Source organism: Phaenicophaeus curvirostris, unplaced genomic scaffold (genome assembly GCF_032191515.1).
Source record: "Phaenicophaeus curvirostris isolate KB17595 unplaced genomic scaffold, BPBGC_Pcur_1.0 scaffold_73, whole genome shotgun sequence".
NCBI lineage: Eukaryota > Metazoa > Chordata > Aves > Cuculiformes > Cuculidae > Phaenicophaeus > Phaenicophaeus curvirostris.
Window position 1 is genome coordinate 85,049 of NW_027206695.1, and position 25,186 is coordinate 110,234.

At 61.8% G+C, this 25,186-nt stretch overlaps 2 protein-coding genes across 3 annotated transcripts; both read left to right on the forward strand.

Annotated features, from left to right (window-relative positions):
- The first annotated feature begins 10 nt into the window (after positions 1-10).
- Positions 11-8,752, forward strand: GNL1 (G protein nucleolar 1 (putative)). Its single transcript, XM_069881931.1, has 12 exons — positions 11-83; positions 346-454; positions 1,971-2,101; positions 3,396-3,538; positions 4,975-5,046; positions 5,138-5,330; positions 5,425-5,520; positions 6,637-6,816; positions 6,958-7,136; positions 7,213-7,360; positions 7,448-7,588; positions 8,348-8,752. Exons 1-12 carry the CDS (start codon positions 11-13, stop codon positions 8,545-8,547), a joined length of 1,665 nt encoding a protein of 554 aa, XP_069738032.1. The 3' UTR covers positions 8,548-8,752.
- A 3,103-nt stretch (positions 8,753-11,855) lies between these two features.
- Positions 11,856-23,022, forward strand: TRIM39 (tripartite motif containing 39). Of its 2 annotated transcripts, none has more exons than XM_069881968.1 (7): positions 11,856-11,959; positions 13,047-14,122; positions 17,445-17,540; positions 17,630-17,860; positions 19,406-19,428; positions 19,556-19,683; positions 20,265-23,022. In XM_069881968.1, the coding sequence occupies exons 2-7, from the start codon at positions 13,709-13,711 to the stop codon at positions 20,810-20,812; spliced, it is 1,440 nt and encodes a 479-aa protein (XP_069738069.1). In that variant the 5' UTR covers positions 11,856-11,959; positions 13,047-13,708; the 3' UTR covers positions 20,813-23,022. The 2 variants fall into 2 exon arrangements, with proteins under 2 accessions (XP_069738069.1, XP_069738070.1); XM_069881969.1 differs by having other exon boundaries at positions 11,880-11,959; positions 13,166-14,122.
- The last annotated feature ends 2,164 nt before the right edge of the window (positions 23,023-25,186 follow it).

A 25,186-nucleotide genomic window follows, 5' to 3' on the forward strand; every position in this document is an offset into this window, starting at 1 on the left:
ACTTCCCGCCATGCCCCGCAAGCGGCCGTTCAGCGCCAAGCGCAAGAAGCAGCAACTGCGGGACCGGGAGAGGAAGAGGGGGGGTGAGGGGGGGGCTGGGGGAGCAGGGGGAGGGGGGGTGAGGCGGGAGAGGGGGGTGTGAGGTGGAGGAGGAGGGGTGTGAGGCGGAGAGGGGGGGTGTGTGAGGCGGGAGAGGGGGGTGTGTGAGGCGGGAGAGGGGGGTGTGTGAGGCGGGAGAGGGGGGTGTGTGAGGCGGGAGAGGGGGGTGTGAGGCGGAGGGGGGGGGGTGTGAGGCGGAGGGGGGGTCATCGCTTGCCCCCCAGCAGCCCCCTCCTCTCCCCGCAGAAGCCCCCCCGGGCCCCGGCAGCCGCAGCCAGAGCCGGGAGCGCGACAGCAGCGATGCAGCCGCCCCCGAGCCCGCCGAGCCCCCCTCCCGCCGCCACGACCCCGGCCGGTACGGGGGGCTGGGGGGGAGGGGGACACGAAATGGGGTGTCGGGGTGGGGCGGGAGGGACTAGGGAAGGTGAGGGGTACGCGGTGCGAGGCAGAGGGACTGGGGACGATCTGTGTGGGGGGAGGGGAACTGGGTGGGCAGAGGCTCTCGCTGTGGGGCAGGGGGTCAGGGCTCTTGCCGTGGGGCAGGGGGTCAGGGCTCTCGCCGTGGGGCAGGGTCTCTTGCCATGGGGCAGGGTCTCTCGCCGTGAGGCAGTGGGTCAGGGGCTCTCGCCGTGGGTCACGGTCTCTCGCCGTGGGGCAGTGGGTCAGGGGCTCTCGCCGTGGGTCAGGGTCTCTTGCCGTGGGGCAGTGGGTCAGGGGCTCTCGCCGTGGGGCAGGGGCAGTGGGGTCAGGGGGTCTCGCCGTGGGTCAGGGGCTCTCGCCGTGGGGCAGGGGCTCTCACCATGGGTCAGGAGGTCAGGGGCTCTCGCTGTGGGTCAGGGTCTCTTGCTGTGGGGCAGGGGGTCAGGGGCTCTCGCTGTGGGTCAGGGGCTCTCGCTGTGGGGCACGGGGTCAGGGGCTCTCACCGTGGGTCAGGGGCTCTCACCGTGGGTTCAGGGGCTCTCGCTGTGGGTCAGGGCTCTCTCTGTGGGTTCAGGGGCTCTCGCCGTGGGGCAGTGGGTCAGGGGCTGTCACTGTGGGTCAGGGGCTCTCGCCGTGGGGCAGTGGGTCAGGGGCTCTCGCCGTGGGTCAGGGGCTCTCGCCGTGGAGCAGGGGCTCAGGGGCTCTCGCCATGGGGCGGGGGCTCTCACCATGGTTCAGGAGGTCAGGAGCTCTCGCTGTGGGTCAGGGTCTCTTGCCGTGGGGCAGTGGGGCAGGGGCTCTCACTGTGGGTTCAGGGGCTCTCGCTGTGGGGCCGTGGGTCAGGGGCTCTCGCCGTGGGGCAGGGTCTCTCGCCATGGGGCTGGGGGTCAGGGGCTGTCGCCGTGGGTCAGGGCTCTCACTGTGGGTTCAGGGGCTCTCGCTGTGGGTCAGGGCTCTCACTGTGGGTTCAGGGGCTCTCGCCGTGGGGCAGTGGGTCAGGGGCTCTCACCATGGGTCAGGAGGTCAGGGGCTCTCGCCGTGGGTCAGGGGCTCTCGCCGTGGGGCAGTGGGTCAGGGTCTCTCACCGTGGGGCAGGGTCTCTCGGGCTCTCGCCGTGGGTCCGGGTCTCTTGCTGTGGGGCAGTGGGTCAGGGGCTCTCGCTGTGGGGCAGGGGCTCTCGCTGTGGGGCAGGGGCTCTCGCTGTGGGGCAGTGGGTCAGGGGCTCTCGCCGTGGGTCAGGGTCTCTTGCTGTGGGGCAGTGGGTCAGGGGCTCTCGCCGTGGGTCAGGGGCTCTCGCCGTGGGTCCGGGTCTCTTGCTGTGGGGCAGTGGGTCAGGGGCTCTCGCCGTGGGTCCGGGTCTCTTGCTGTGGGGCAGTGGGTCAGGGGCTCTCGCCGTGGGTCAGGGTCTCTCGCCGTGGGGCAGGGGGTCAGGGGTTCTCGCCGTGGGGCAGGTTCCGGCTGCAGCTGGGTGCGGCGCGGGCCGAGGAGCTGGCGCGGCGGCGCCGTCGGGCGCAGGAGGAGCTGCTGGAGCCGCTGCCCGAGAGCGCCCTGGAGATCGACCCCGACAGCCTCTACGGCCCCGGTGAGCCCGCGGCTAGTGCCCCGCGGAGGGGGCAACCAGCCCAGGGAGGGGGGAGTGGCCATAGGGAGGGATTAAGTTGCCTCTTATGGTGTTTAGTGGCCCCAGGGAGGGGTTAAGTTGCTTCTTATGTTGTTTAGCTGCCCTTAGAAGGGGCTAAGTTGCCCTTTATGGTGTTTAGTGGCCACGTGGAAGGGTTAAGTTGCTCCTTATGGTGTTTAGTGGCCACAGGGAAGGGTTAAGTTGCCCCTTATGGTGTTTAGTGGCCACAGGGAAGGGTTAAGTTGCCCCTTATGGTGTTTAGTGGCCACGGGAAAGGGTTAAGTTGCCCCTTATGGTGTTTAGTGGCCACGGGGAGGGGTTAAGTTGCCCCTTATGGTGTTTAGTGGCCACGGGGAGGGGTTAAGTTGCCCCTTATGGTGTTTAGTGGTCCTAGGGAAGGGTTAAGTTGCCCTTTATGGTGTTTAGTGGCCCTAGGGAGGGGTTAAGTTGCCCCTTATGGTGTTTAGTGGCCACGGGGAAGGGTTAAATTGCCCCTTATGGTGTTTAGTGGCCACGGGGAGGGGTTAAGTTGCCCCTTATGGTGTTTAGTGGCCACAGGGAAGGGTTAAGTTGCCCTTTATGTTGTTTAGTGGCTCTAGGAAGGGGTTAAGTTGCCCCTTATGGCGTTTGGTGGCCACGGGGAAGGGTTAAGTTGACCCTTATGGCCTTTAGTGGCCCTAGGGAGGAGTTAAGTTGCCCCTTATGGTGTTCAGCGGCCACGTGGAAGGGTTAAGTTGCCCGTTATGGTGTTTAGTGGCCACAGAGAAGGGTTAAGTTGTCCCTGATGGTGTTTAGTGGCCACAGGGAGGAGGTCAGTGGTCCCTTGATGGGGTCAGTGGCCTCTTGCCAGGGTCAGTGGCCCCAGGGAGGGGTTAAGTTGCCCCTTATGGTGTTTAGTGGCCATAGGGAGGAGGGCAGTGGTCCCTTGATGGGGTCAGTGGCCCCAGGGAGGGGTTAAGTTGCCCCTTACGGTGTTTAAGGGGCAATAAGGAGGAGGTCAGTGGCCTCTTGATGGGGTCAGTGGCCTCAGAAAGGGGTTAAGTTGCCTCTTGAGAAGGTTAGTGGTCCAGGAAGGGAAGTAGTTGCCCATTGAGGAAATCAGTGGCCCCAGGAGGCGGATAAGTTGCCCTACATGGGGGTCAGTGGCCCCAGGGAGGGGGCAGGTTGCCCCTTATGGTGTTTAGTGGCCCCAGGGAGGGGTCAGTAGCCCCGGGTGGGGGCCGGGGGCCGGTGGTAGCCGCGGTTTGGCTCCCAGGGCTGGATTTCCCGCGGCGGCCGCCCTGGAGCTTCGCCATGAGCCCCGAGGAGCTGCGGGCGCGCGAGGAGGCGGCCTTCGCGGCCTTCCTGGGGACGCTGAGGGACAGCGGGGACGTGGCCCCCTTCGAGCACAACCTGGAGGTGGGGGGGGGACAGGGGATGGGGGGACATAGGGGGTCGGGGGGACAGGGGACGGGGGGGACATAGGGGATGGGAGGACATAGGGGACATAGGAGATGGGAGGACATAGGGGACACAGGGGATGGGGGGACACAGGGGATGGGGGGACACAGGGGACACAGGGGATGGGAGGACATAGGGGATGGGAGGACATAGGGGATGGGGGGACACAGGGGACACAGGGAGGACACAGGGGATGGGAGGACACAGGGGATGGGGGGGACATAGGGGATGGGGGGGACAAAGCAGGCGGGGGGACAGGGGACACGGGGGGGACAGGGGGTGGGAGGGACATAGGGGACACGAGGGGGACACGGGGGGGGACAGGGGACACGGGGGGACACAGGGGATGGGGGGACACAGGGGATGGGGGGACACAGGGGACATGGGGGGGACACAGGGGATGGGGGGACACAGGGGATGGGGGGACAAAGCGGGCGGGGGGGGACAGGGGACACGGGAGGGACATAGGGGACACGAGGGGGGACACGGGATGGGGGGACATAGGGGACACGGAGGGGACATAGGGGATGGGGGGACATGGGGGGGACAGGGGACATAGGGGACACAGGGGATGGGGGGACATAGGGGACACGGGGGGGACACAGGGGATGGGGGGACACGGGGACACAAGGAGGACATAGTGGACACGGGGGGACAGGGGGGACATAGGGGACAGGGGGAACATAGGGGGTGGGGGGGACAGAGGACATGGAGGGGGATGGGGGGGACATAGCGGGGACATAGTGGACATGGGGGGGACAGAGGGGGGGACAGGGGATGGGGGGACATAGGGGATGGGGGGACACAGGGGGGACATAGGGGATGGGGGAGACAAAGCGGGCGGGGGGGACAGGGGACACAGGGGGAACAGGGGGTGGGAGGGACATAGGGGACACGGGGGGGACACAGGATGGGGGGGACATAGGGGACACGGGGGGGACATAGGGGATGGGGGGACATGGGGGGGACAGGGGACACGGGGGGGGACAGGGGATGGGGGGACATAGGGGACATGGGGGGGACACAGGGGATGGGGGGACATGGGACACAAGGAGGGCATAGTGGACACGGGGGGGACAGAGGGGGGACAGGGGATGGGGGGGACATAGGGGGTGAGGGGGACAGGGGACACGGGGTGGGGAACAAGAAAGACAGAGGGGACAGGGGACATATGGGGGAGACACAAGGGACATGGGGGAGGCACAGGGGGACACAGGGGATGGGAGGGGACACAGGGGATGGAGAGGGACATAGGGGACACGGGATGGGGGGACATGTTGGGGATGGGGCGGGGAGGAAAGGGAGATGGGGGGACAGGGAGATGGGGGACATAGGGGGCGCGGGGGGAGGCCGGGGACACAGGGGACAGGGGGTGACGGTGTCCCCCTCGGCAGACGTGGCGGCAGCTGTGGCGGGTGCTGGAGATGTCGGACGTCATCCTGCTCATCACCGACGCCCGACACCCCGTGAGTGGCTGGGGGACAGCGGGGGGCTGGAATCCAGGGCTGGGGGGTGCTGCTGACCCCCCCCCCCCCCCCAAATCGGTGCCCCCCGCAGGCGCTGAGCGTGCCCCCCGCGCTGGCCGCCCACGTCACGCGGGAGCTGGGCAAGGGCCTCGTCCTCATCCTCAACAAAGTGGACCTGACGGCTCCGGCCGTGGCCACCGCCTGGAGCCACCTCCTGCGCCGCCGCTTCCCCTCCGCACGCGTCGTCCCCTTCAGCTCGGCCCCGCGACGCAGCCCCACGGCCGGTACGGAACCTTCTAGAGGGCTCGGGGGGGGGGGGGTGGGGGGCCCCCAGGTTTTCTGACACCCCATTTTTTTATTTTGTGTCCCCTGGGCCAGGGCTGCAGCGGCGGCAGAGGAGAGCGGGAGGCTGGAGCCGCGCTCTGGGGCCCCGGCAGCTGCTGGAGGCCTGCGAGAGCATCGTGGGGGGAGAGGGTGAGCTGGGGGGGGGCACCTGTGGGTGCTAGGGGTGTCTCTGGGGTGCTGGGAGGGGGAATCTGGGGTGATGGGGGGGATGCACGCAGGTTGGGGCCTCCCATCCCCTTCCCTGGGCAGGGCAGACCTTGCTCAGCTTCAGGATGGGGCCTGGGAGGTGGTTTGGGGGACCCAGGGGGGTTGAGGGGTGTCCTTGGGTCCCCTGGGTGCTGGGAGGGGGTTCTTAGGTCCCTTTGGGTGCTTGGGGGGGTGTCCTTGGGTCCCCTGGGTGCTGGTTCTTAGGTCCCTTGGGTGCTGGGGGGTGTCCTTGGGTCCCCTGGGTGCTGGTTCTTAGGTCCCTTGGGTGCTGGGGGATGTCCTTGGGTCCCCTGGGTGCTGGTTCTTAGGTCCCTTGGGTGCTGGGGGGTGTCCTTGGGTCCCCTGGGTGCTGGTTCTTAGGTCTCTTGGGTGCTGGGGGGTGTCCTTGGGTCCCCTGGGTGCTGGTTCTTAGGTCTCTTGGGTGCTGGGGGGTGTCCTTGGGTCCCCTGGGTGCTGGTTCTTAGGTCCCTTGGGTGCTTGAGGGGGTGTCCTTGGGTCCCCTGGGTGCTGGTGGGGGGGTTCTTAGGTCCCTTGGGTGCTTGGGGGGGTGTCCTTGGGTCTCCTGGGTGCTGGGGGGGTGTCCTTAGGTCCCCTGGGTGCTGGTGGGGGGGTTCTTAGGTTCCTTGGGTGCATGAGGGGGTGTCCTTGGGTCCCCTGGGTGCTAGTAGGGGGTTGTTTTGGGTCCCCTGGGTGCTGGTGGGGGGGTTCTTAGGTCCCTTGGGTGCTTGGGGGGGTGTCCTTGGGTCCCCTGGGTGCTGGGGGGTGTCCTTAGATCCCCTGGGTGCTTGTGGGGGGGTTCTTAGGTCCCTTGAGTGCTTGGGGGGCTGTTCTTGGGTCTCCTGGGTGCTGGGGGGTGTCCTTAGGTCCCCTGGGTGCTAGTAGGGGGTTCTTAGGTCCCTTGGGTGCTTGGGGGGGTTGTCCTTGGGTCCCCTGGGTGCTGGGGGGGGGCGGTTCTTAGGTCCCTGGGGTGCTGGGGGGTGTTCTCGGGTCCCCTTGGGTGCCCTGGGGGGTGCCCCATCGCCCCCCTATTTTTTGCAGTGGATCTGAGCAGCTGGCGTGCGCGCCTGGAGAAGGCGGAGGAGGAGGAGGAGGAGGAAGAGCCAGCGGAGGAGCTGGGGGACAAGGACGGTGACGAGGACGGCGAGGAGGATGGCGCCGCGGGGGCCCCCCGGCAGTGGGAGCGCTACCGCCACGGGGTCCTCACCCTGGGCTGTGTCGGTGAGGGGGCTCTGACTGGGAGCACTGGGGCCAAACTGGGAGGAGCGGAGCCAGCCGCCAAGCGGGGTTTGCCCCACGCAGAGGGGCAGGAGCTCTGGGACGGCTCCCGGAGGAGCCGTATCCCGACTTTCCTCCTTCCAGGCCTTCCGAACGCCGGGAAGTCGTCGGTGCTGAACGCTCTGCTGGGCCGCAGCGCCGTCAGCGTCTCCCGCGCCCCCGGCCGCACCCGCTACTTCCAGACCCACTTCCTCACCCCTTCCGTCCGCCTCTGCGACTGCCCCGGCCTCGTCTTCCCCTCCCGCGCGCCCCCGGCCCTCCAGGTGGGTCCCGGCCCCCTCCCCGCCCCACACAGCGCCCCAAAACCCCCCGCTGAACCCCCACCTCTGCGCCCCCCAGGTGCTGGCCGGCGTCTACCCCATCTCCCAGCTGCAGGAGCCCTACTCGGCCGTGGGCTACCTGGCGGCTCGCTTGCCGTTGCCCTCGCTGCTGCAGCTGCGGCCGCCCAGCGCCGCCGCCGGCTGGACCGCGTGGGACGTTTGCGAGGGTACGGCGCTCCCCGGGGCGGATTAACCTCCAATCAGGTTGGTTTTTCAGCTCGTTGATGATTTTTTTTTTTTTACGTTGGCTCCAGCTTGGGCCGAAAAACGAGGCTACAAGACGGCCAAAGCGGCTCGGAACGACGTCTACCGCGCGGCCAACAGCATCCTGCGACTGGCGGCCGACGGCCGGCTGCGCCTCTGCCTGCGCCCGCCCGGCTACGCTGCCCACCGCGGTGAGCCCCCTCCCCGTTTATCCTCTCCCCCAGGGCCTGAGGAGGGCTTCACGCCCCCCCAGATCACCCCACCCACCAGGGTGAGCCCCCTCCCCGTTTATCCTCTCCCCCAGGGCCTGAGGAGGGCCTCACGCCCCCCTGTGCCCCCCCAGATCACCCCACCCACCGGGGTGAGCCCCCTCCCCGTTTATCCTCTCCCCCAGGGCCTGAGGAGGGCTTCATGCCCCCCCAGATCACCCCACCCACCGGGGTGAGCCCCCTCCCCGTTTATCCTCTCCCCCAAGGCCTGAGGAGGGCTTCACGCCCCCCCTCACGCCCCCCCAGATCACCCCACCCACCAGGGTGAGCCCCCTCCCCGTTTATCCTCTCCCCCAGGGCCTGAGGAGGGCTTCACGCCCCCCCAGATCACCCCACCAACCAGGGTGAGCCCCCTCCCCGTTTATCCTCTCCCCCCGGGCCTGAGGAGGGCTTCACGCCCCCCCAGATCACCCCACCCACCAGGGTGAGCCCCCTCCCCGTTTATCCTCTCCCCCAGGGCCTGAGGAGGGCTTCACGCCCCCCCTCACGCCCCCCCAGATCACCCCACCAACCAGGGTGAGCCCCCTCCCCGTTTATCCTCTACCCCAGGGCCTGAGGAGGGCTTCACGCCCCCCCAGATCACCCCACCAACCAGGGTGAGCCCCCCTCCCCGTTTATCCTCTCCCCCAGGGCCTGAGGAGGGCCTCTAGCCCCCCCTCACGCCCCCCTGTGCCCCCCCAGACCTGTGGGAGCAGCACCCGGAGGCGGCAGCGCTGGCCGCGCTGCAGGAACGAGGGGACCCCGAGACCCCCGGGGAGGGGGCGACTTCGGAGGAGGAGGACGAGGAGGACAGCGAGGAGGGGGCGGAGCCTGTGGAGGCCACGCCCCCTCCTGGCCACGCCCCCAACCCCTTCGCGCTGCTGGGGGAGGATGAGTGTTAGCCCCGCCCACCACATGCCATATATGGAATAAGGCGGCCCTTGTTGTGAATGGGTGAGCGCTGGCCACGCCCACCACATTCCATATATGGAATTGGTTTCCCGCCTCCTGCTGCTGGGGCGGGTGGGTGGGCGTTGGCCCCGCCCACCCCGGCCTGGCCACGCCCACCTCACACCATATATGGAATAAAGGGAGTTTATTTCCGCAGTGGAAAGGACCAATCGCGATGCTGTTGCCGGGTAGAGTTCACGCGGGGCTGGTCTCGGGGGCGGGGCCTGGGGGGGAGAGAGCAGTGTTACCTGGGAGCCCCCCCTGCCTCTTTTAATTAATCTCTTGAGAGATTGACTCTCATTTACCCCCCCACTCCCTGCTTCCTGCCCCATATACCCCCCCAGCCCCTGCTTTCTGCCCCATATACCCCCCACTCCCTGCTTTCTGCCCCATATACCCCCCCAGCCCTGCTTTCTGCCCATATACCCCCCACTCCCTGCTTTCTGCCCCATTTACCCCCCCAGCCCCTGCTTTCTGCCCCATATACCCCCCAATCCGTGCTTTCTGCCCCATATACCCCCCAGCCCCTGCTTTCTGCCCCATATACCCCCAATCGTGCTTTCTGCCCTCATTTACCCCCCCACTCCCTGCTTTCTGCCCCATATACCCCCCCAGCCCCTGCTTTCTGCCCCATATACCCCCCCAGGCCCCTGCTTTCTGCCCCATATACCCCCCTGCTTTCTGCCCATATACCCCCCACTCCCTGCTTTCTGCCCCATTTACCCCCCCACTCCCTGCTTTCTGCCCATTTACCCCCCCAGCCCCTGCTTTCTGCCCCATTTACCCCCCCAGCCCCTGCTTCTCTGCCCCATTTACCCCCCCCCCCCCCCCGACTCACCGGGCCGGCTCTGACCCGCAGAGGAAGCGGCGGCAGCGCCCGCAGTTCTGGGCACCGCAGGACGGTTCGGGGCTGCCCCCCCCTGCAAAGGGACCTGGATCAGCACCCCCCCCCCCCCACTTCATGTGGGCCCCCCCCCCCCCTTTGGCGTGCCCCCTTCTCACTGGATGCCCCCCAACTCCCCCTTTGGGTGCCCGCCCTCCCCCTTTGGGTGCCCCCCACTCCCCTGGATGCCCCCCCTGTCCCAAATTAGGTGCCCCCCCCTCCCAGCATTAGGTGCCCCCCCTCCCCCTGGATGCCCCCCCCCCCATTAGGTGCCCCCCCCCCATCCCCTGGATACCCCCCCTCCCCCTTTGGTGCCCCCCCCTCCTCTGGATGCCCCCCCTCCCACATTAGGTGCCCCCCACTCCCCTGGAGTGCCCCCCCGTCCCACATTAGGTGCCCCTCCCCTGGATACCCCCCCCCTCCCCCTTTGGGTGCCCCCCCCCTCCTCTGGATGCCCCCCCGTTCCACATTAGGTGCCCCCCCTCCCCCTGGATGCCCCCCCTCTCCCCCTTTGGGTGCCCCCCCCCCCCCCACATTAGGTGCCCCCCCTCCCTGGATACCCCCCCTCCCCCTTTGGGTGCCCCCCCCTCCTCTGGATGCCCCCCCCTCCCACATTAGGTGCCCCCAGTCCCCTGGATGCCCCCCCATCCCCCTTCGGGTGCACCCCTCCCCTGAATGCCCCCCCTCCTCCTTTGAGTGCCCCCCCTCCCCTTTGGGTGCCCCCCTCCCACAATAGGTGCCTCCCATCCCCTTTGAGGGGTGCCCCCCCTCCCACATTAGGTGCCCCCACTCCCTGGATGCACCCCCCATCCCCCTCTGGGTGCCCCCCCTCCCCCTGAATGCCCCCCCTCCTCCTTTGAGTGCCCCCCCTCCCCCTTTGGGTGCCCCCCTCCCACATTAGGTGCCTCCCATCCCCTTTGGGTGTCCCCCCTCCCCTTTGTGTGTCCCCCTCCCACATTAGGTGCCCCCCCCTCCCCTGGATGCCCCCCTACCCCCTTTGGGGTGCCCCCCTCCCTGGGTGCCCCCCTCACCCCGCAGGCGCTGGCCGCCCCCCCTCCCCGGCAGCAGGAGGGAGCAGCAGCGACGGCACACGACGCGCTTACACGAGGGCGCCCTGGGTCGGGGGACACAGATGCGATTTGGGGGGGTCGGGACCTTGCCCCGTGTCCATTTTCACCCCCCCCCAAAAGCCCCCCCCCCAGCTCACAGGCGCAGGACGAGGCGGCGGGCGGCCCCCTCGCTGGGTCCCGCAGTAGAAGCGGGCGAGGGCCGGGCTGTGCGGCAGCACCCAGTGCGCGGCTAAGGGGACGGAAACAGGAGTGAGACCCCCCCAGCCCCAAAAACCCCACGGAGCCCCCCCCAACCCTATAATGACCCTTATAGCCCCCCCCAGTACCTATAACCACCCTATAATGATTCCTACAGCTCCCCCCCAACCCTATATGGACCCTTATAGAACCCCTGGAACATCTAACTACCCCCATAATAATCTCTATAGCCCCACCCCGATCCCTATATTGACTCTTATAGACTCTTCCAGCATCTATAACCACCCTATAATGATCCCTATAGCCCCCCCGACCCCTATAATGACCCTTATAGCCCCCCCACTACCTATAACCACCGTATAATGATTCCTACAGCTCTCCCCTGACCCCTATATTGACCCTTATAGAACCCCTGGAATGCCTAACCACCCATAATGATCGCTATAGCCTCCCCGGACCCCTATATTGACCCCTATAGACCCCCCAGGCACCTCTAACCACCCTATAATGATCCCTATAGGCCCCCCGACCCCTATACTGACCCTTATAGCCCCCCTGGACCCCTATAATCTCTCCTGTAGTCCCCCCCAGACTGCTACATCTCACTCAGACCCCTATAGCCCCTTCCAAAGCCCCTCTAGACCCCTAAACCCCACCCAGCCCCCCTCCGACCCTTATATACCCCCTATACTCCCCCCAGACCCCTATAATCTCCCCCTATAGCCCCCCCACCCCACCTGGAAGAGGAAGCTGAGCCGCTGCAGCGCCTCGCGGTCCTTCACGGCCGCCGCCATCGCGCGCTCCCATTGGCCGCGCCACGCTGGTGGGCGGGGCCTGCGCTCCATTGGCCGCTCTCGGCTGTGGGCGGGGCTTAGCTTCCCATTGACAGCACAGGGAAGGGGCGTGGCCTGCGCTCCCATTGGCCGCTCTCGGCTGTGGGCGGGGCTTAGCTTCCCATTGACCGCACAGGGAAGGGGCGTGGCCTGCGCTCCCATTGGCCGCTCTCGGCTGTGGGCGGGGCTTAGCTTCCCATTGACCGCACAGGGAGGGGGCGTGGCCTGCGCTCCCATTGGCCGCTCTCGGCTGGGTGGGCGGGGCTTAGCCTCCCATTGACAGCAACCGGAAGAGGCGTGGTCTGCGCGTCCATTTCCCGTGTTCGACTGCGCCGACGTGACGTCACTTCCGGCGGCTGGGGCGGCGGCGAGAGCAGCGGTGAGAGGGGGTGAGGGGGGCCGCGCGTGGGACCCCGATAGAGCCAACCCACCCCCTTTAGCGGCTCCCTATAGATGTCCCCTTATAGATCCCAGCCTATAGGGACCTCCCATAGGGGCCCTCGCTATAGAGCCCGCCTATAGGGGCCTGCTTATCCATCTCGGCCTATAGGGAGCCTATATAAGGACTGCCGCCCCCCCCCATGGGGACCCCTTTATAGAATAAGGGCTGCTCCTATAGATCCACCCCTTATAGATCTCCCTTATAGAGCCTTTCCCTATAGGTCCTTCCCTATAGGACCTTATAGTTCCTTATAGATCTTTATAGGACCTTGTAGATCCTTATAGATCCTTATAGATCCCAGGCTATAGGGACTCCCCCCAATAGATCCGGTCTATACGGTCTGCTCGCTATAGAGCGTCCCCTATAGGGCCACTCCTTATGGATCCCCCCCTATAGAGACCTCCCCTTTTAGATCCCTTTCTATAGGGATCCCGTATAGAGCCCCTCCCTATAAAACCTTCCCTATAGCGCCCCCCCCCAATAGTTCCTTGCTTATAGGGACCCCCTATAGGAATGCCCTATTGAAATCCCATATAGGGACCCCCCTGTATAGAGCCCTCCCTATAGAACCCTTCCAGTTGAGTCCCCCTGTAACTACCCCTGTGCATCCCCTCCGTATGGGAGATCCCCTATAGGATCCTTCCTGTAGGTGCCACGCTATAGGGACCCCCTTGCTGACCCCTTTCTATAGGGACTGTGCTATACGGGCCCTAACATGGCCTTATTCCTTTGGGGTCTCCCTTGTAGGCACCCCTATAGCGACCCAGAACATCCCCCCCCCAGCTGGGACTCTTCCTATAGATCTTGCCCCACCGAGCCCCCTAGAGCCTCTATAGGGCCCCCATCCCTATGGAGAATCCCTCCCCCTGCCCTATAAGTCCCGTAGGGAGCCCCTCAGGTGCAGAATCCCCTATAGGGCATCTCCTATAGGGGCTGCTATGGGTTGGGGGAGGGGGCTATAGGCAGCTCCTGCCCTCTGGGTTCTCGATTTCACTGAATTCACCTCATTTCTCCCCAAAACCAGCCCCCGGGAGCCGCGCTGGTGCCTCGGCCTCACTTCCTGCCACGATGATGTTGTTGCCTCCATCAAATTGAGGTGTTTTCACCCCAAAAGCTCCTCAAATCCACACTGTTTCCCTTCAGCCTCGCTTCGTGCTGAGACGTCATCATCGCCGTGGTGGAATTGAGGTGTTTTCACCCCAAAAGCTCCTCAAACCCGCGCCGTCTCCCTTCAGCCTCGCTTCGTGCTGAGACGACATCGTCGCCGTGGTGGAATTGAGGTGTTTTCACCCCAAAAGCTCCTCAAATCCGCGCCGTCTCCCTTCAGCCTCGCTTCGTGCTGAGACGACATCGTCGCCGTGGTGGAATTGAGGTGTTTTTACCCCAAAAGCTCCTCAGATCCACACCGTCTCCCTTCAGCCTCGCTTCGTGCTGAGATGACATCGTTACTTTGATGAAATCGAGGTGTTTTCACCCCAAAAGCTCCTCAAATCCACACCGTCTCCCTTCAGCCTCGCTTCGTGCTGAGACGTCATCGTCGCCGTGGTGGAATTGAGGTATTTTCACCCCAAAACGTCTCAGAAGCTGTGTCGCCGCCGTTTCTTCTCGCGCTTTTCCTCCACCTGCCCCTTCCCCTTGGCGTCTCCGAGCTCTTTTCCCCCCGGCCAGGCCTTTTCCGGGGCCGCCATGGCGGGCGCCGACCCCCTGGAGACGCTGCAGGTGGAAGCGAGCTGCTCGGTCTGCCTGGAGTATCTTCAGGACCCGGTGATCATCGAGTGCGGCCACAACTTCTGCCGCCGCTGCATCACGCGCTGGTGGGCCGAGCTGGCCCGCGATTTCCCCTGCCCCGTCTGCCGCAAAACCTCGCGGCACCGCAGCTTCCGCCCCAACCGGCAGCTCGGCAACATGGTGGAGGCCGCCCGGCAGCTCCGCGGCGCCAAACGCAAGAACCGCGAGGAGAACTCCTGCCGCCGGCACGGCCAGGCCCTGGCGCGCTTCTGCCGCGACGACCAGGCCCTCGTCTGCCTCCTCTGCGAGATCTCCAGCGACCACCGCGCCCACGACCTGCTGCCGCTCGACGAGGCCGCCCTCGAGTACAAGGTGCGGCCCCACGCTGCGGCTTTGCCGCCCCGAAGTCCGCTCCAAAGGTGTTTCTGGAGACTTTTTCAGCCATGATTGGTCTCCATCTCCATTTTCTACCCCAAATTCCACTCCCAGACTGTTTCTGAAGGTTTTTTCAACCATGATTGGTCTCCATCTCTGTTTTCTACCCCAAATTCCACTCCCAGACTGTTTCTGGAGCTTTTTTTCAGCCATGATTGGTCTCCATCTCCGTTTTCTACCCCAAATTCCACTCCAGGACTGTTTCTGGAGGTTCTTTTCAACCATGATTAGTCTCCATCTCCGTTTTCTGCCCCAAATTCCACTCCAGGAGTGTTTCTGGAGCTTTCTTTCAGCTACGATTAGTCTCCATCTCCATTTTCAACCCCAAATTCCACTCCAGAGCTGTTCCTGGAGGTTTTTTCAACCATGATTGGTCTCCATCTCTGTTTTCTACCCCAAATTCTACTCCCAGACTGTTTCTGGAGGTTTTTTTCAGTCATGATTGGTCTCCATCTCCGTTTTCTACCCCAAATTCCACTCCAGGACTGTTTCTGGAGCTTTTTTCCAGCCACGATTGGTCTCCATCTCCATTTTCTGCCCCAAATTCCACTCCAGGACTGTTTCTGGAGCTTTTTTTCCAGCTACAATTAGCCTCCATCTCTGTTTTCTGCCCCAAATTCCACTCCAGAGCTGTTCCTGGAGGTTTTTTCAACCATGATTGGTCTCCATCTCTGTTTTCTGCCCCAAATTCCACTCCAGGACTGTTTCTGGAGGTTTTTTCAACCGTGCTTAGTCTCCATTTCCATTTTCCGCTCCAAATTCCACTCCTAGGGTGTTTCTGGAGATTTTTTCCAGCCATGATTGGTCTCCATCTCCATTTTCTGCCCCAAATCCCACTCCAGAGCTGTTCCTGGAGGTTTTTTCAACCATGATTAGTCTCCATCTCTGTTTTCTACCCCAAATTCTACTCCCAGACTGTTTCTGGAGGTTTTTTTCAGTCATGATTGGTCTCCATCTCCGTTTTCTGCCCCAAATTCCTCTCCTGAGCTGTTTCTGGAGGTTTTTTTAGCTACAATTAGTCTCCACTTCCATTTTCAACCCCAAATTCCACTCCAGAGCTGTTCCTGGAGCTTTTTTTCAGCCATGATTGGTCTCCATCTCCATTTTCTGCCCCGAATTCCACTCCAAGAGTGTTCCTAGAGATTTTTTCAACCATGATTGGTCTCCATCTCTGTTTTCTACCCCAAATTCCACTCCAGGAGTGTTTCTGGAGCTTTCTTTCAGCTACGATTAGTCTCCATCTCCATTTTCTACCCCAAATCCCACTCCAGAGCTATTCCTGGAGGTTTTTTCAGCCATGATTGGTCTCCATCTCTGTTTTCTGCCCCAAATTCCACTCCAGAGCTATTCCTGGAGGTTTTTTCAACCATGATTAGTCTCCATTTCCATTTTCCGCTCCAAATTCCACTCCTAGGGTGTTTCTGGAGATTTTTTCCAGCCACGATTGGTCTCCACTTTCATTTTCTGCCCCAAATTCCACTCCTGAGCTGTTCCTGGAGGTTTTTTTAGCTACAATTAGTCTCTACTTCCATTTTCTGTCCCAAATTCCACTCCAGAGCTGTTCCTGGAGGTTTTTTTAGCTACAATTAGTCTCCACTTCCATTTTCTGCCCCAAATTCCACTCCAGAGCTGTTCCTGGAGGTTTTTTTCAACCATGCTTAGTCTCCATTTCCATTGTTTGCCCCAAATTCCACTCCAAGAGTGTTTCTAGAGATTTTTTCCGGTCATGATTGGTCTCCATCTCCATTTTCTGCCCCAAATTCTACTCCCAGACTGTTTCTGGAGGTTTTTTTCAGCCATGATTGGTCTCCATCTCTGTTTTCTACCCCTAAATCCCACTCCAGAGCTGTTTCTGGAGCTTTTTTTCAGCCATGATTGGTCTCCATCTCTGTTTTCTACCCCAAATTCCACTCCAGGAGTGTTTCTGGAGCTTTTTTTCAACCATGATTGGTCTCCATCTCCATTTTCTGCCCCAAATTCCTCTCCTGAGCTGTTCCTGGAGGTTTTTTTTAGCTACAATTAGTCTCCACTTCCATTTTCAGCCCCAAATTCCACTCCAGGACTGTTTCTGGAGGCTTTTTCAACCATGATTAGTCTCCATCTCCGTTTTCTACCCCAAATTCCACTCCCAGACTGTTTCTGGAGGTTTTTTTCAACCATGCTTAGTCTCCATTTCCATTGTTTGCCCCAAATTCCACTCCAAGAGTGTTTCTAGAGATTTTTTCCGGTCATGATTGGTCTCCATCTCCATTTTCTGCCCCAAATTCCACTCCAAGAGTGTTTCTAGAGATTTTTTCCGGTCATGATTGGTCTCCATCTCCATTTTCTGCCCCAAATTCTACTCCCAGACTGTTTCTGGAGGTTTTTTTCTGCCATGATTGGTCTCCATCTCTGTTTTCTACCCCTAAATTCCACTCCAGAGCTGTTTCTGGAGGTTTTTTCCAGCCATGATTGGTCTCCATCTCCATTTTCTGCCCCAAATTCCTCTCCAGAGCTGTTCCTGGAGGTTTTTTTAGCTACAATTAGTCTCCCCTTCCATTTTCAACCCCAAATTCCACGCCAGGGCTGTTTCTGGAGACTTTTTCAGCCATGATTAGTCTCCATCTCTGTTTTCTACCCCAAATTCCACTCCAAGAGTGTTCCTAGAGATTTTTTCAACCATGCTTGGTCTCCATCTCTGTTTTCTACCCCAAATTCCACTCCCAGACTGTTTCTGGAGCTTTTTTTCAGCTACGATTAGTCTCCATCTCCATTTTCTACCCCAAATTCCACTCCAGAGCTATTCCTGGAGGTTTTTTCAACCATGATTGGTCTCCATCTCCGTTTTCTACCCCAAATCCCACTCCAGAGCTATTCCTGGAGGTTTTTTCAACCATGATTGGTCTCCATCTCCGTTTTCTGCCCCAAATTCCACTCCAGGGCTGTTTCTAGAGGGATTCAGGGATGGAGGGAGGGATTTGGGGTCAAAGGAAGGATCCAGGGATGGAGGACGGAGGGATTTGGGGTCAAAGGAAGGATCCAGGGATGGAGGAGGGAGGGATTTGAGGATGGAGAGGGGGATTTGGGGTCAAAAGAAGGATTCAGGGATGGAGGAAGAAGGGATTTGGGGATGGAGGGAGGGATTTGGGTGCCAAGGAAGGATCCAGGGATGGAGGAGGGAGGGGTTCGGGGATGGAGGGAGGGTTTTGGGGTCAAAGGAAGGATTCAGGGCAGGGGTCCCCCACCCTGTGTCCCACCCTCTTCCCTTCCCCGCTGGCAGGAGAAGCTGCAGCGCTGCCTGGAGCCTCTGGAGCGGCAGCTGGAGTTGGTCGCCAAGCGCCGCGCGCGAGAGGAGAAGAAGCCGAGCCAGCTGAAGGCAGGTTGGGTGCTTTGGGAGGGGGGATATCGGTTGATCCGGGGGGCTCCCGGCGCTCACCGCTGCCTTCTCCCGTCCTCTGGCCTCAGAGGAACGTGGCCCTGCAGCGGGAACGCATCGCGCGGGAGTTCGAGGAGCTGCACCAGCTGCTGGCGGCCGAGGAGCAGCTGCTGCTGCGGCAAGTGGCCGAGGAGGAGCAGGAGATCCTGCAGCGGCTCCAGGCCAACGTGGCTCGGCTCTCGGAGCAGCGCCGGGCCCTGGCTGCCCTCGTGGCCGGGCTGGAGGAGAAGTGCCTGCAGCCCCACGCCGAGATGCTCAAGGTGGGGTCGGCACCGCGAACGGGATCCTGGGAATGGGGCCCAGAGGTCAGGATCGGGGGACGACCTGGCACACCTAACCTGCCTTTTTCCCTGCTTCTCCCTCCCGTTTTGCCCTGCTTTCTTTCCCCGTTTTTCCCTTGCTTTCTTTCTCTCCTTCTCCCCCGTTTTGCCTCCTTCTCCCCCCCATTTTCCCTGTTCTCCCCCCATTTTCCCTTTTCTCCCCCCATTTTTCCTACTCTCCTTCCCATTTTCCCTCCTTCTCCCTCCCCTTTTCCCTCCTTCTCCCCCGTTTTCCCTCCTTCTCCCCCCCCATTTTCCCTTTTCTCCCCCCATTTTCCCTGTTATCCCCCCATTTTTCCTACTCTCCTTCCCGTTTTCCTTCCTTCTCCCCCCATTTTCCCTCCTTCTCCCTCCCCATTTTCCCTCCTTCTCCCCCCATTTTCCCTCCTTCTCCCCCCATTTTCCCTCCTTCTCTCCATTTTTCCTGTTCTCCCCCCATTTTTCCTACTCTCCCCCTCGTTTTTCCTTCCTTCTCCCTCCCCTTTTCCCTCCTTCTCCCTCCCCTTTTCCCTCCTTCTCCCCCCGTTTTCCCTCCTTCTCCCCCCATTTTCCCTCCTTCTCCCCCCATTTTCCCTCCTTCTCCCTCCCCATTTTCCCTCCTTCTCCCCCCATTTTCCCTCCTTCTCCCTCTCCATTTTCCCTCCTTCTCCCCCCATTTTCCCTCCTTCTCCCCCCCATTTTCCCTCCTTCTCCCCCCATTTTCCCTCCTTCTCCCCTCCATTTTCCCTCCTTCTCCCCCATTTTCCCTCCTTCTCCCCTCCATTTTCCCTCCTCCTCCCCCCCATTTTCCCTCCTCCTCCCCCCCATTTTCCCTCCTTCTCCCCCCATTTTCCCTCCTTCTCCCCCCCCATTTTCCCTCCTTCTCCCCCCCATTTTCCCTCCTCCTCCCCCCCCATTTTCCCTCCTTCTCCCCCCCATTTTCCCTGTTCTCCCCCCCATTTTCCCTGTTATCCTCCCGTTTTCCTTCATTCTCCCCCCCATTTTCCCTCCTTCTCCCTCTCCATTTCCCCTCCTTCTCCCCCCGTTTTCCCCTCCTTCTCCCCTCGTTTTCCCTCCCTTCCCCCCTCGTTTTCCCTCCTTCTCCCCTCCCATTTTCCCTCCTTCTCCCTCCCATTTTCCCTGTTCTCCCCCATTTTCCCTGTTCTCCCCCCATTTTTCCTACTCTCCTTTCTGTTTTCCCCTCCTTCTCCCCCCGTTTTCCCCTCCTTCTCCCCCCGTTTTCCCCTCCTTTTCCCCCCGTTTTCCCCTCCTTTTCCCCTCGTTTTCCCCTCCTTCTCCTCTCGTTTTCCCCTCCTTCTCCCCCCGTTTTCCCCTCCTTCTCCCCCCGTTTTCCCCCCCTTCTCCCCTCGTTTTCCCCCCCCTTCTGCCCCCGTTTTCCCCCCCTTCTCCCCCCGTTTTCCCCCCTTCTCCCCCCGTTTTCCCCTCCTTCTCCCCTCGTTTTCCCCCCCTTCTCCCCCCATTTTTCCCCTTTCCCCCCCCTTTCAGGACATCAAGGACACCCTGGCCAGGTAAGCTCCTCGCGGCTCCTCGCGGCTGCTCTCCAGGCTCCATTTTGGGGCCGAACGCGGGGATTTGGGGGCTGCTCCCCCCTCAAAGCACGTCCCACCTCCCCCCCCCCCCGGGGGCTGCCGGCAGGTACGAGGCGGCGGCGGAGGCGGCTCCCGCGGATGATCCGGCTTCCGTGGCCATCGAGCTGGAGAAGAACTTCAGCAGCTTCCCCCGACAATACTTCACCCTCCGCAAGATCTCCCGGCGCCTCCTGGGTGAGGAATCCCGCTCCCTAAAGCCCTAAATCCTCGTCACCTCCGGGAGGTTCCACCAGGCCGAGGTCCTACAGCGGGATTGGGAGCGTCTCCGGTTTCAATCCAGCCTGGGAGGTGATGGGATTGAGAGCAGCTCTGAGGAGAAGGGCTCGAGGAGGGTGTGGAGAGGAGGGAGCTGGGCTCTTCTCCTAAAAACAGGGGAAAGGATGATGGGGAACGTCCCCAAGCTCCACCAGGGGAGGGTCAGGCTGGATATGAGGAAAAAATTCTTCATGGAAAGGGTCGTTGGGTGCTGGAAGAGGGAGGGGGTTGAGTTCCCATCCCTGGAGGGTTCAAGGGACGGGTGGACGAGGCGCTGAGGGTCAGTGATCGATGGGGATGGTTGGACTCCATGATCCAGAGGGTCTCTCCCAACCTGGTGATTCCATGAGCATGATTCTCCGATCCCTGGAGGCGTTCCAGGCCGGCTCAGCTGGGCCTCGGAGCCCCAGATCCCGTGGCGGGGTTGGAACTGGATCGCCTTCAAGGTTCCCTTCCAACCCCGACGCTTCAACCCTTCTCTGCATCCCCTCCCCGCGCAGCCGAGGTGACGCTGGATCCCGCCACGGCGCATCCCAACCTGCTCCTGTCGGACGACCGCAAGAGCGTGCGTTTCGTGGAGGCGCGGCTGCCGGATTTGCCGGAGACGCCGCAGCGTTTCACCGTCTACCCCTGCGTCCTCGCCGCCCAGGGCTTCACCTCCGGCCGCCACTACTGGGAGGTGGAAGTGGGCGACAAAACCCACTGGGCGCTCGGCGTCTGCAAGGATTCCGTCAACCGGAAAGGGGAGGCCATGCCGCTGCCGGAGACGGGATATTGGCGCGTCCGGCTCTGGAACGGGGACAAGTACGCGGCCACCACCACGCCCTTCACGCCGTTGACGCTGCGGGTCAAACCCAAGCGCGTCGGGATCTTCCTGGACTACGAAGCCGGCAAGGTGGCGTTCTATAACGTGACGGATCGCTCGCACATCTTCACCTTCACCGACACCTTCACCGAGAAGGTCTGGCCGCTCTTCTACCCCGGCATCCGCGCTGGCAGGAAAAACGCCGCGCCGCTCGTCATCCGTTCGCCAACGGATTGGGAGTGAGGGGACAGCGGCAACGCCGGGGGGTGGCTCCGGGGTGTCCGGCAGCGCCGGGATCCGGAGTTTGGGGCTCTAAGATGGTACCAGGATCAAATGCTTTGGCACTGCCGGGATCTGGAGTTTGGGGCTCGGAAGTGCTAATGGGATCCAGTGCTCTGGCACTGCCGGGATCTGGAGTTTGGGGCTCTAAGATGGAATCAGGACCTGGTGATTTGGCACTGCCGGGATCTGGAGTTTGGGGCTCGGAAGTGCTAATGGGATCCGGTGCTCTGGCACTGCCGGGATCTGGAGTTTGGGGCTCGGAAGTGCTAATGGGATCCAGTGCTCTGGCACTGCCGGGATCTGGAGTTTGGGGCTCTAAGATGGAATCAGGACCTGGTGATTTGGCACTGCCGGGATCTGGAATTCAGGATTCTGAAGTGATTCCAGGATCTGGTGATTTGGCACTGCCGGGATCTGGAGTTTGGGACTCGGAAGTGCTAATGGGATCCAGTGCTCTGGCACTGCTGGGATCTGGAGCTTGGGGCTCTAAGATGGAATCAGGATCTGGTGCTCTGGCACTGCCAGGATCTGGACTTTGGGGCTCTAAGATGGAATCAGGACCTGGTGATTTGGCACTGCCGGGATCTGGAATTCAGGATTCTGAAGCGCTTCCAGGATCCAGTGCTCTGGCAGTGCCAGGATCTGGAGCTTGGGGCTCTAAGACGGAATCAGGATCTGGTGATTTGGCACTGCCGGGATCTGGAATTCAGGATTCTGAAGTGATTCCAGGATCTGGTGCTCTGGCACTGCTGGGATCTGGAGTTTGGGGCTCTAAGATGGAATCAGGATCGGGTGCTCTGGCACTGCCGGGATCTGGAGTTTGGGACTCGGAAGTTCTAATGGGATCTGGCGTTTGGGGCTCTAAGATGGAACCAGGATCCGGTGCTCTGGCACTGCCAGGATCTGGAATTCGGGATTCTGAAGTGCTTCCAGGATCGGGTGCTCTGGCAGTGCCGGGATCTGGAGTTTGGGGCTCTAAGACTGAATCAGGATCTGGTGATTTGGCAGTGCCGGGATCTGGAGTTTGGGACTCGGAAGTGCTAATGGGATCGGGTGCTCTGGCAGTGCCGGGATCTGGACTTTGGGGCTCTAAGATGGAATCAGGATCTGGTGCTCTGGCACTGCCGGGATCTGGAATTCAGGATTCTGAAGTGCTTCCAGGATCGGGTGCTCTGGCAGTGCCGGGATCTGGAGTTTGGGGCTCTAAAACGGAATCAGGATCTGGTGATTTGGCACTGCCGGGATCTGGAATTTGGGATTCTGAAGCGCTTCCAGCATCTGGTGCTCTGGCAGTGCCGGGATCTGGAGTTTGGGGCTCTAAGATGGAATCAGGATCTGGAGTTTGGGGCTCTAAGACGGAACCAGGATCCGGTGCTCTGGCAGTGCCGGGATCTGGAGTTTGGGACTCGGAAGTTCTAATGGGATCTGGCGTTTGGGGCTCTAAGATGGAACCAGGACCCGGTGCTCTGGCACTGCCGGGATCTGGAATTCGGGATTCTGAAGCGCCTCCAGGACCCGGTGCTCTGGCACTGCCGAGGTTCGTGTCTGTGCCATCAGGCAGCGCCGGCACCCGGTGCTCCGGCCCCCCGAGGATTTGTCCGTGTGCCGTCCGGTGTCGCCGGGGTTCCATGCTCCGATATCTGGCACCGCCGGGATCTGGTGCTCGGGCACAGACGACGTTTGGCTTCCTGACTGCCGGCACCACCGGCATCCCGCGATTTGGCGTCCCGGACGGGGTCTGGCACCGCGGGGATCCGGTGCTCTGCGCGGACGGCGTTCGGCTCCAACGTGACCTGGGGTGGACGCTCCGATGGTTGGTGCCGGCGGGATTTGTCTCCGGCGCGGAGAGGGGTGACCCCCCAGGGGTCTGTGCTGGGACCGGAGCCCGTTAATCTCTTCGTTAATGGTCTGGAGAGCGAGATGGAGGGCGACCTCCGCTAATTTGGAGGTGACGCCGAGCTGAGCGGGGCGGTTGTCGCACCGGGAGGATGGTGGCGTCCAGAGGGACCTGGACGCGATGGAGACGTGGGGCTGGGAGAACCTCAGGAGGTTCAACAAGGTCCTACGGCTGGTGGGGGCGATTCCCGGTTCCAATCCAAGCTGTGGATGATGAGATGGAGGAGGATTTGGGATGCTGGGGGAGGAGAACCTCAACAGGAGCCGGCAACGAGGTTTTTGCGGCCCTGAAACCCCCCGTGTCCTGGGCTGCGTCCCCTCTGCTCCTCTCTCCGAGACCTCGGATGGTGTCCAGGGCTGGAATCCTCACCATCAGAAGGAGATGGAGCTGTTGGAACGAGCCCAGAGGCGGCTCCGAGGATGATCCAAGGGCTGGAGAACCTCCCGTCGGAGGCTGAGAGGGTTGGGGTTGTTCAGCCTGGAGAAGAGAAGGCTCCCAGGAGACCTTAGAAGGACCCGAAGGGGCTCCAGGAAAGCTGGAGAGGGTCCTCCCGAAGGCTCGGAGCGACGGGACGAGGGGGAACGGGGATAAACTGGAGAGGGGCAGGTTTAGACTGGACCCCAGGAGGAATTTCTGCCCCGGGAGGGGGGCGAGGAGCAGGGTCCCCGAGGAATCGGGGGCTGCCCCGTCCCTGGAGGGGTTGAGGACCAGGTTGGATGGAGCTCGGAGCCCCCGATCCCGCGGGAGGGGGCCCTGCTTGGAGGTTCCTGCCAATATCCGAATCGTTCTGTGTCTTCCCGTGGCCTTCCGTGTCCCTCTTTCCAGGTGTCCCCATGTCCTTCCGTGTCCCTCTGTCCGAGTGACCCCATGTCCTTCCATGCCCATCCCTGTCCCTGTGTCCTTCCATGTCTGAGTGTCCCCATGTCCTTCCCTGTGTCTGAGTGTCCCCATATCCTTTCATGTCCCTGTGTCCTTCCATGTCCCTGTGTCCCTGTCCCTCTGAGTGTCCCCATGTCCTTCCATGTCCCTGCATCTGAGTGTCCCCATGTCCTCCCATGTCCCTGTGTCCAAGTCTCCCTGTGTCCTTCCATGTCCCTCTGAGCGTCCCCACGTCCTTCCCTGTGTCCGAGTGTCCCCACGTCCTTCCATGTCCCTCTATCCGAGTGTCCCCGTGTCCTCCCATGTCCATCCCTGTCCCTGTGTCCTTCCATGTCCCTCTGAGTGTCCCCATGTCCTTCCATTTCCCTGTGTCCAGGTGTCCCTGTGTCCTTCCATGTCCCTCTGAGTGTCCCCACGTCCTTCCATATCCCTGTGTCCAGGTGTCCCTGTGTCCTTCTGTGTCCCTCTGAGCGTGTCCCCACGTCCTTCCATGTCCCTCTATCCGAGTGTCCCCGTGTCCTCCCATGTCCATCCCTGTCCCTGTGTCCTTCCATGTCCCTCTGAGTGTCCCCATGTCCTTCCATTTCCCTCTGTCCAGGTGTCCCTGTGTCCTTCCATGTCCCTCTGAGTGTCCCCACGTCCTTCCATATCCCTGTGTCCAGGTGTCCCTGTGTCCTTCTGTGTCCCTCTGAGCGTGTCCCCACGTCCTTCCATGTCCCTCTATCCAAGTGTCCCTGTGTCCTCCCATGTCCATCCCTGTCCCTGTGTCCTTCCATGTCCCTCTGAGTGTCCCCATGTCCTTCCCTGTGTCTGTGTCCCCATGTCCTTCCATTTCCCTGTGTCCAAGTGTCCCTGTGTCCTTCCACGTCCCTCTGAGTGTCCCCCATGTCCTTCCATGTCCCTGTGTCCAGGTGTCCCTGTGTCCTTCCATGTCCCTCTGAGCGTGTCCCCACATCCTTCCATGTCCCTCTATCCGAGTGTCCCCGTGTCCTCCCATGTCCATCCCTGTCCCTGTGTCCTTCCCTGTGTCCAAGTGTCCCTGTGTCCTTCCATGTCCCTGTGTCGAAGTGTCCCCACGTCCTTCCCTGTGTCCGAGTGTCCCCACGTCCTTCCATGTCCCTCTATCCGAGTGTCCCCGTGTCCTCCCATGTCCATCCCTGTCCCTGTGTCCTTCCATGTCCCTCTGAGTGTCCCCATGTCCTTCCATTTCCCTCTGTCCAAGTGTCCCTGTGTCCTTCCACGTCCCTCTGAGTGTCCCCATGTCCTTCCATGTCCCTGTGTCCAAATGTCCCCATGTCCATCCCTGTCCCTGTGTCCTTCTACATCCCTCTGAGTATCCCCATGTCCTTCCATGTCCCTGTGTCCAGGTGTCCCTGTGTCCTCCCATGTCCCTCTGAGCGTGTCCCCACGTCCTTCCATGTCCCTCTATCCGAGTGTCCCCGTGTCCTCCCATGTCCCTCTGAGTGTCCCCATGTCCTTCCCTGTGTCCGAGTGTCCCCACGTCCTTCCATGTCCCTCTATCCGAGTGTCCCCATGTCTTCCCATGTCCATCCCTGTCC